The 9,946-nt window shown below is 34.4% G+C and overlaps 1 protein-coding gene across 1 annotated transcript; it reads left to right on the plus strand.

Moving 5' to 3' along the window:
• LOC107637783 lies at positions 391 to 5,335 on the plus strand. Its single transcript, XM_016341104.2, has 7 exons — positions 391 to 615; positions 888 to 945; positions 1,350 to 1,652; positions 1,747 to 1,795; positions 1,934 to 2,028; positions 2,899 to 2,975; positions 5,060 to 5,335. The coding sequence occupies exons 1-7, from the start codon at positions 467 to 469 to the stop codon at positions 5,115 to 5,117; spliced, it is 789 nt and encodes a 262-aa protein (XP_016196590.1). The 5' UTR covers positions 391 to 466; the 3' UTR covers positions 5,118 to 5,335.

Raw genomic sequence — 9,946 nt, forward strand, 5'->3', positions numbered from 1 at the left:
GTGTGAGTATAATTAAAATTTTGACATTTAAGAATATTTTCAACTCAGTAGTTAAAATTAGGGTAAAGTAGAATTAGGTAGAGTCCAAGTCTATGTTACCCTTTACCAACCCTAATACTAAAAAAACCTTTTCAAATTTTCTGTATGAAAGAGAAAAACCCAAATCAGCCCCTGACAATTACCTCAAAAGACAACGAGGCCCCTGACAAAAAAAAACTCCAACTCGGCCCCTGACAAAAAAAAAAAACAACCCGGCCCCTACAATTACCTCGAAAGGACAACGAGGCCCCTATGCCAAAAAAAATCAATGTTATTTTTTTTTTGGCACAGGGGCTAATCAATCCCAAAAAAAATTATCAGGCTGGATTGGGTGTTTTTTTTCTTGGGGATCTCGTTGTCCTTTCCAGATAAAAGTTTTGAATTTGAAGAGAGGGAAAGGGAGGCGCAAGAGCACTGCAGTGCGGAAATGGAAGGCAACGTTAGCTCTGAACCGGAACCGGAAGTGGACTACAGTGTAATCAACATAGCATCAGACGCGTTGGATGGTTCAACGATCTTTCACACCGTTAACGACGTCGTTTCCTTCCTCCTTTACATGCATCTCCAAATCCCCTCGTAATGGCCCTCAATTTTCAATCACATCGTTTTCATTCCATCTCCTACGCAATTTCTCTTTTTTCAATTTTTTTTTTGTTTCATTTTCCCATAATTTCGCACGTTCTGCTGTTAATTCCTTCAGTTGCATAGAAATTATTAATTAGAATGATTACTGCAATAATTTCAGTTTCATTTTTTCGGGATTGTGCACCCAAAATTCTTATTCATATATCTGCTCATTTTCGAGAAATACAAAAGTTTGAGCTCTGAAGGCCATTTCGTTTGTGCAGCACGGTGCAGGATATGAGCGCTGAATTTGATGCATTGCATTCCGAGTATAAAGAGCTGGTATGTTCAAATTATGATTCGAATGCATTTTGTTATACCTGGTAGAATAGTATTAGTTGCGAGTGAAAATAGTATAAATACGGGTAGAAACTATTATAATGGATTATTTCAAAAGTGAATTGAGATGTTTCGCTTATCTGAGAGAGTGAGAGAGTGTGTGTGTGTGTGTTTTTTTTTTTTTTCCTTCTGTAATTGTTAATTTTGATTAATAATTCTTCTTACTTCTCAATCAAATATTCACATTCATACATTTACCATATTTCCATTTTACATTCCCATTTTTTTGGTGATATTCATACAAACACATAGATATTTCCATTTTTCTATCATAATCAACCGCTAATTCCACTGCTCCATTCTAAATCCCTTATCCTAATTTCCCAGATTTTGATTGTTGGTCTCAGGAGTTGGCTATAGGAACCACAGCGAAAACATCATTTCGAAGACAGCAAGTGAGCAAAATGAGGGACATTAAGATGGGAATCAGGAGAATGGATAAGTTCATGAACACACTCTTGAAAGTGCAAACTGCCATCAAAGTGATGATCAGCCAAGTCCCCACCATGGAGAGGCTTGTATTGGCTCTTGGAGCTAGTCCTCTTCGGCCCCTGCACATCTATGTCTTGAACTTCTCACACGGAGCTGCACGTACAACAGATTCAGATGATTTCGGGAGAAGTAAACTGGCAGAAGGGCTGTCGAGAAAGGTTCCTTATGCTGTTCATATTGAGAATTATGATGCATTATGCTTTGTGAGGGGAAAGAGAGTGTAAGGTTATGTGTTGTGTTTTTACTTTACAGGCAATCCGGGCATTGATATCAAAGGGTGCTGGGTCTGTCAACTATCCCGGTAGTACTTATCATTGACATTGCTTACTGACAATTGTTAATTGTTAAATCCGAGTTTTCTTTATATTATCTCCTTGTTTATTTTCTTTGCTCTACCATCAGGTGTCATAATGGTTGTGCTTTACCTGCTTTTGTGCAGGTCCTCTCAAATTGTTTCTGCTGTTTAAGGCCCCTTCTTCATTCAATCAGCCTCTGCATTTTCTGCCAAAACGTGATTTTAGGTATCACAAACAGGTAAACCATGACATACTGCATCTATGGTGTTATTGTTTCAATGTTTCAGGTGAATGATGGTATCATACTGCTTTTTTCAATGTTTGTTAGTGATGCTTGTGCTTTACTTATTTGTTAAAGCATAAGGCAATGCTCTCTGTTTGGTGCTCTAGCTTCCTTTATTCAAATATGCCTTGTACCTAATATTCTATTTCATATAATAGAAATTAGTTGTTTCCTTTAATAATTCTAGTGGTCGGATTAGTGAACATCATTACATCATCAATTCCTTTGTCAGTTTTTTGGGTATGGAATTGTCTTAGCTATGGAGAGTTCTTTGTTAATATTATCTCTTTTAGAAAATAGTTCAACTTAGAAATTGGCAAACTCGCTTCCCTTTCAAGCTATGGATTTGATTGATGATGCTTTTGGCAGACTGGCAGTTGACTTGTTTCCCTTTGAAACCGAAACAATAGGGCATCCCGGTGCAAAGCATCCCATAATTCATAGGGTCACATAAGGGGCTCGCCCAAAGAGTGTAATGTAGGTGGCCTAACCGGTACAAGCATCAATGTTTGATTCCATGATGTGGTCTCACAGAGACAACTGAACTTACTTCTTTCTTTTTCTTTTCTTTTTTAGGAAAAAACTAATTTTGATATAGCATGCTTATGCAGTAAAAACATATATCCTTTTATACATCTTAATACGTAAGTATGATTCAGGTTTACATGGTAGTGAATTTGGTTTTGTGCTTTCAATCTTGCTTGCATATTGTTTTACTAGTAATACACCAAAACAATTTTATTGGTTTTCTTATTTGGGAGTTGAAGGCAATGGCTGTTTTACTTCTTGTGTATTGCTAGCTACTGAACTGTATTTTCACTCTAGGTTGTGCCTTTGAAGCTATTGGTTAAGTGCCGCAACCAGGTAGAGGAAGTACCTGCTCCTTCAGAAGATATGATCTGGTATAACCACATCTAATATATAATGTATCTTGTTTATAACTTCATTTGGGTGGTTTGCCTTTTATATGTGCCTGCTGCCTACGATTTGCTTGTTTATATGCTAGTAAACCATGGAACCTTAAATTTCCTGTGCTGCTCAATATAATCCCCATAATTAAATAGCATCTGGTTTCTTGCTCTCTACTTTTTAGTATATTATGATTTCATATGCCAAGCCTATATGGAAAATATAAGGTACTGTTTGAATTTTTTTTCTTTTCAATTTTATTTTCAATGTTTTATATGTTTTTCTTTCTAGATTGAGTAAAGTATTATTTTGGTCCCTAACGTTTGGGTCGAATTCTAATTTGGTCTCTAATATTTCAAACATCATATTTCAGTCCCAAAAACTTTCAAAAGTTCTATTTCAATCCCAAAAATGTTTTAAGTGAGTCCAATGTTGTCCCACCATTAAATTTGACACAAACAAAATTCTTATATTGAAGAGCCAATAGCATTCGATTTCAGTTTGTAAGTAAAATCGATCCTCCAACAATTACTAACTTAAAAGTTTTTCCTTTTATTTTGAAGCGTTGATGATTGATAGTTAGAATTTGGAGTTTTGTACAAAAAGAAAATTGAGAAGTGTCACAAGAAGATTTTGGTTATGTTTTACTAACACATGGAAGAATATGACTTAATTAGTAATGTTATTAATGCCCGTGTCACTCATTTTGTTAACTATTAGTGTCAAATTTAACCTGTTTGAAACTTTTTGGGACAGAAATAGAATGTTTAAAATGGTAGGGACCAAATTAGGATTTGACCCAAACATTGAGGACCAAAATAATACTTTATCTTTTTAGATTTTATTGTTTTTCAATTTTTTTTCTTGTTTAGAGTATGAAACGGAAAAATATTCTGCTAATCAAACAGGCCCTTATGCTAATTTGATTAGTGTTTTAGAGACACAAACATGCATATACGGAGGTAATAGATATGTTTGGAACTGCTAAAATATTGAACTCCTTTCTTTAATCACTTATTTGTATAATTGCTTTTAAAAAAATCGATTATGCAGTAGTCAGTTTGTTTTAAATACTTTATCTAAAAAGTAATTTTAAGATAATCTATTGTGTTCGAAATGTACTATTTTTAAGTGATATAATTACCAAACTGGGTATAGATTGATTCTTTATATTTGTTAATACTAGCACCTTGTCTACCACTTCGTGCTCGTCAAGCCTCATTTTTATTAATAAATTTGAAGTTATAAATTGATGATATTGTACAAATAGGTATAGATTATTATATATCATGTAATACATATGCTTTTAGATATAAGTGTATACTCTTTATTTGATACAAAAACATAAAATCAACCATAGTCTAATGGTTGTAAGGGTTGCGTAAGCAAGCATCATAACCTAAAGGTACCCGGTTTGATTGATTGATTCCCCAAACCCCACAATAGTTATTTTGGAATTACTTTTGAAAGCTTGTATGGATACGGTTCACTCACAATCTCCGGTGAGATTTAATAGTAATGGTAAAATATATATCTATAGATACAAAAAATAAAGAATTGAAAAAAATGCTGGATATACAAGGCAATTTTCATCGTAATATGTATAGATTTGATACTTAAATTGGTAAATTGTAAATGTTGTTTTTGCTTATTGAACTATTTCTTTAGCTAATACTTATTAGTTTTGATTACAATATATTTTTATATTTTTCCCAACTATGATTTTTTTTCATGGTTTAAAGGTGACTTTTTAAGTTTTTATTGATATAAATATGAAAAATGTGTTAATTCCATGAATTGGTAATGTGTACTTTCGCAAAACTTCTATAAATATTTAGGGAATTAAAAATTTTAATATTTATATAAATAAAAAAGCCGTTCAAAGGTGGCAAAAGATGGATTTAGGTACAGATGTGATGTGTGATATAAAGAAGTTATTTGGTTTTATAGCCGTTTAGGGCTGCAACCGCTTCAATTGTAGCTGGGATTCATAGTACAGCTTCCTCTCTTCGTGATATCTTCTGTTGTATTTCTTCCCCTACTATATTTATACACTTTCATCTTTTTTCCCTGGTAGGTTTCAATGCCGACATGTGATTAAAGGCCTTGCAATGAACACAATGCCGGATGAATAAAATCCTCTGGTTCGAGACATGAATATTTGTAAATATGGCCTATTACTTGATGCTAATGTTTCCATTTTAATTTTAAATTTGGATGTAACTTTGCAATGTTTGCATATTGAATGCCGTTATTATTAGTAGACCAAAGGCTGTAGTATACTGCAAAATTGCAAATGTTGGAGGTAAGAACCGTTCTGCCTTGGAGGAAATGCAGTATTAGAAACTTCTCCAATAAATAGAAAGTTTGTTGTGAGTAATTTTTCAACTTGTCACATATGTTAGAAAATGTAGTGTGTGTTTGAATTACTGTTTGTAAATGGAAATTTGTATAAAATTAAGTTTAAAAATTAATTTTGATTAAAAGTGAGTTGGTATTAATGTGGTATATGTTTGGTAATTTTTATTTAAAGTGGATTATAGAAAACTAAATATTGTTTGAATTACATTATTTAAAATCACTTTTAGATGAAAAATTGTAAAAGAAGACATGAATTTAAATAAATTTTAATATTTTTTTAGTATTCTCAGTATTTTGTATTCTAATAGAATTAATAGAATCATACATGAAAAAATATTAAAAAAAAATTATAAAACAATAAATATATGAATAATGAAGGATAAAATTAATAAACCTGGATTAAATACGTTCAGATGATAAAAAGATCGCCAAACATACAAAAAAAATTCAAACATATTTCTCTTTTCTTTGATACAAAACCAAACCAAAGACACCTGTAGCAAACTAATTGCGATTCCATTTGTGAAATTCTTAATAGGTTATTCCATTTGAGTTTTCTTTTGTGTTATTCAACTAATTATTTGTAGAATTAAAATAACTTTCATGTTATTCAACTAAATTTTGTGTTATTTTTTTTGTATAATTCAATTTAAAAATTAACTTATTTGATTAAAATACTCTTTTAATGGCGAATTTCAACAAAATAAAAAAATTAAAAGAGTTGAACATTTGAAAGGAAAAATTTTTTTGAAAATATGAGACAAAAAAAAGGGAAAAATTAACCATAGAAAAATAAAAGAAAAAATATGAGAATAGGAGAGAAGAAGAAGGGAAAGAAAAATGTTCTTAGAAGAAAAAGAGAAGAGAAAAAAAAAGTATATTAGAAAATAAGAAAAGAGAAAGAAAGAAAAGAAGAACAAATAAGAGAAAAAAAAAAGAAAAGAAGAACAACATAATTTTAGAGAATTTGGATTAGATTTGTTAGCTTTAAATTATTCCAAAAGTTTTAATGATTAACAAGCCAAATATAATTTAGTAATTTTATTAGTTGTTGGTAAAAACTCACATGTAGTTGTCTTCATGTGAAGTTAAAAGTTAAAAATCATTCGTTGATAATTTAATCAAATATATCAAATCATTTAACAATTCTCAGTTGTCAATTTCAAATGTGAGTCTTCACCTTTTACCTAAAGTTTGGTAAAGTGTATAATGAAAACCCGGTTAATTATGACGAATTAATCCATAAATTAAAATTTATTCTAGAAAATTAGAAAATGAAATTTTATGGTTTAATATAATAGAAAAATTAAAGCGAGAATTTTAGCACTAATTATAAAGAATTTGGCCCAAGATTGGACTGAACGGGCCAAATCGGGCTAACTGGGCCCGTATTGGGCCCTTGGTCCAACCCAAACTCATTAAAACAAAAGAGCATAACTCTTCTTCGCCTTTCCATAAGCTAGACACGCTGGGAAACATTGAAGGGTGGAGGAAGAAGGAGCAAACCATTGGTGAAACTTCAAAATCACCATATCTTGTTACTTCGAGCTCCAATCGCCGCACCGTTTGTGGCTACACGATCGCGGCGTCGAGCTCTAAAAAGCCCATAACATTATTCAAGAGATAAGTCACGTTTTCCTTTTAGTTTTCTAGCCCTTGATTTCAAAAATCTTGAGAAAAAGGGTTGAGATTTTGAGTTCTTTGATGTTATAGGATCCAATTAGCTTGAGAAAAATGCTTAATCTTGCCTCTTTGATCCTTGGGTATGGTAAGAATCGTTAATCCATAGTGAATTTGTTGAGTATATGTGATTAGTATTGACTTTGTATGTGTGGGTGTCTACGATGTGTGTTAGGTGATGTGCGAAATTTTGCATCTTAACAAATTTTCTTCCGGCAAATGCACCGGATTGTCGTCAAGTAAAAACTCACAAAAGAGTGAGGTCGAATCCCACAAGGATTAGTAGATCGAACAATGTTAATTGAAGAATCACACTAGTTGAGCGGAATCGGAATTGAAATTGGGATTGCTGAATGTAAAATGGCGAGAAACTTAAATTGCAAGAACTTAAATGAACAGAATTTAAATTGCAGGAAATTAAAGTGACAGAAGCTTAAATTGCTGGAAATTAAAATGGGATCGGGGAATTAAGCATGAAATTAAATAGCAAAAAGTAAATAGAATGGGTAAGATCAGAGATGGGGGATTCATTGGATTTTGGGAGATATTGAACTCTCCGGATCAAATCATTTTCATCTCTTCCTCAATCAATGCATTTATTGACATTGCTTGGAAATCTTAGATGATCGGATCCTAATGTCTTGGCTCACCGATCTCTCTAAGCATGAACAATTGCCCAATGTCTTGATTTAATTGCTCATGGGAAGAGTTGAATGTCGGTCACTGACTATACCACACAAATTCATAGATCAAAGTGTTGGTAGGATTACATGTCACTATATCCATCCAAACCCCAATCTAATCCAATGTGAGAAAGCAATTCTAGCATGAATTCTTCATTCCTCTCGCAAGGCTCCGAAGAATTCCAATTATGGATAGCTTCTCTCTCAAGACAACTATCCAATTGAATTAAGACCGAAAGCTTTCTAACAAAAATCAAGAGAAAAGAAAGAAGAAGAAGATGAAAACTACTATTGATCCATTGAATTACAATAGAGCTCCCTAACCCAATGAAATGGGGTTAGTTGTTCATAGCTCAATTCAACTTTACAAAGAAGAATGCAGGAAAATAAAGCCTAGCTAGAAAGTAAAAGAAAAGAAAGTACATAAAACTAAAAAGGGAAAAGTGCAGAAAATAGAAACTAAAAGAAAATTTGCAGAAAATGAAATCAGGGAATGAACACCCAGAGCCCCTTCAGGGCCTTCCGAGAGCTCCTTCAATCTTCAACAATTCTTCTATTTATAACCCTCTTCTCATCTTCAATTGGATCAAGTAATTGGATGTGGGCTGTGGCTGAAGCAGTTGGATGAAGAGAGGTGCCAATTGTGCATTCTGGTCTCTAAAGTTGGAGTCAACGTTTTTGGTTAAACGTTGAGCCAAACGTCCTTTGAAAAATGGTTTCTGGTTTGCTGTCATTGATGTTTGACTCAGCGTTGCAGAGCCAACGTTCCGCTACCCACGCGTACGCGTGCTGTGCACGTCTGCGTGCTTGGGTCAAAATGCACATCCACGTGTGCGCATCATGTACGCGTGCACGCGGATGATCAAAAGTTAAACTTGCGCGTAAGTGCCATAGACGCGAGTGCGCCGTTATGCTTTTTCAAAATCAGAATTTCAAATTCAAGATCGCGCACGTTGCGTATCCACGCATACGCGCCAGCTGCGCGTGCGCGTGGATTGTCAGAAATCTCCAACCGCGTGAGCTACACGGGTCACTGCAATTTTCCAGAATCTCCAGAAAGCTCATTTCTTTAGCACGTTGGGGGTAACGTTGGATGTCCAACGTTACCTCCAACGTTGACACCCTTGTTGCACATCAAGTCTTGGGACGCTACTTTGTCCTCTTGTCAATGTTGCCAATTTCATGCCCACTATAGAATATTATATATGATTGGAAAGCTCTGAATATCAGCTTTCTAACCCAACTCGAATCACCTCAATTGGACATCTACAACTCAAGTTATACTCCTTTGAAGGGGACAGGGTCGCTGGCATCGGTTTGCAATGTTGGAGGCAACGTTGGCACACCAACGTGGTCGAAAACACCAGATTCTGGAGGCTCAAACACATTGTCCACCCCATACTATTATATATTTTTGGAAAGCTCTGAATGTCTACTTTCTAATGCCGTTGGGAGCGCATAGTTTGGAGCTTCACAGCTCGAGTTATACTCCATCGAAAGTGCAGAGGTCAGCTGGCCTTACTACAGGTTGGTACCATGTTCGTTTATGCACTTTTCGGGGCAGTTTTTTCCCTCAATTTTAGTGTCCACCATGTAGTGGCATTTATGCTTGGAAAGCTTTCGATTCTTACTTTCCAATGCTTTTGGAATCACCTCATTTGGAGCTCTGTAGCTCAAGTTATTCTTGTTGGAAGTATACCCCTTCAGGTTGTGGGGAGTGACGTTTCTAGCAACGTTGGAGCACCAACTTTGGCTCCAACGTTGCTTCCCTTTGCCTCCTCTCATGGCCTTCTTGTTGCTTCTTTGCCTTACCTTTTCTTAGCTTCCTTTCTACCTATTATTAACCAAACAAAATGCATGAAAGCTTTGCTAATCTCACAAGAAATTGCATCATTCATAATCAACAAGTAAACATAGAAAAATTCTTATGAAAATGCATCAGAATAAGAATGTTTGATTAAATAAAGGCATGCATGAATTTCTCATCTAAATACTTACTTATTACCTAAGAAATGCCTGAAACTACTCTAAAACAAGCTAAAAATGGCTTGTGAAACTAGCCAAGATGCCCTGACATCACAACACCAAACTTAAATCTTGCTTGTCCTCAAGCAAGTGATAAAACATGAAAATACAAGAGATACAAGTCCTTATTCAGAGAATTCAAATCCTTGGTTCATGGAGTTTCATGCATGGCAACTTAGGTTCATGTTCATACTGGTTTCTAGGCTCTCATATGC

Source organism: Arachis ipaensis, chromosome B04 (genome assembly GCF_000816755.2).
Source record: "Arachis ipaensis cultivar K30076 chromosome B04, Araip1.1, whole genome shotgun sequence".
NCBI classification, from domain to species: Eukaryota; Viridiplantae; Streptophyta; class Magnoliopsida; order Fabales; family Fabaceae; genus Arachis; species Arachis ipaensis.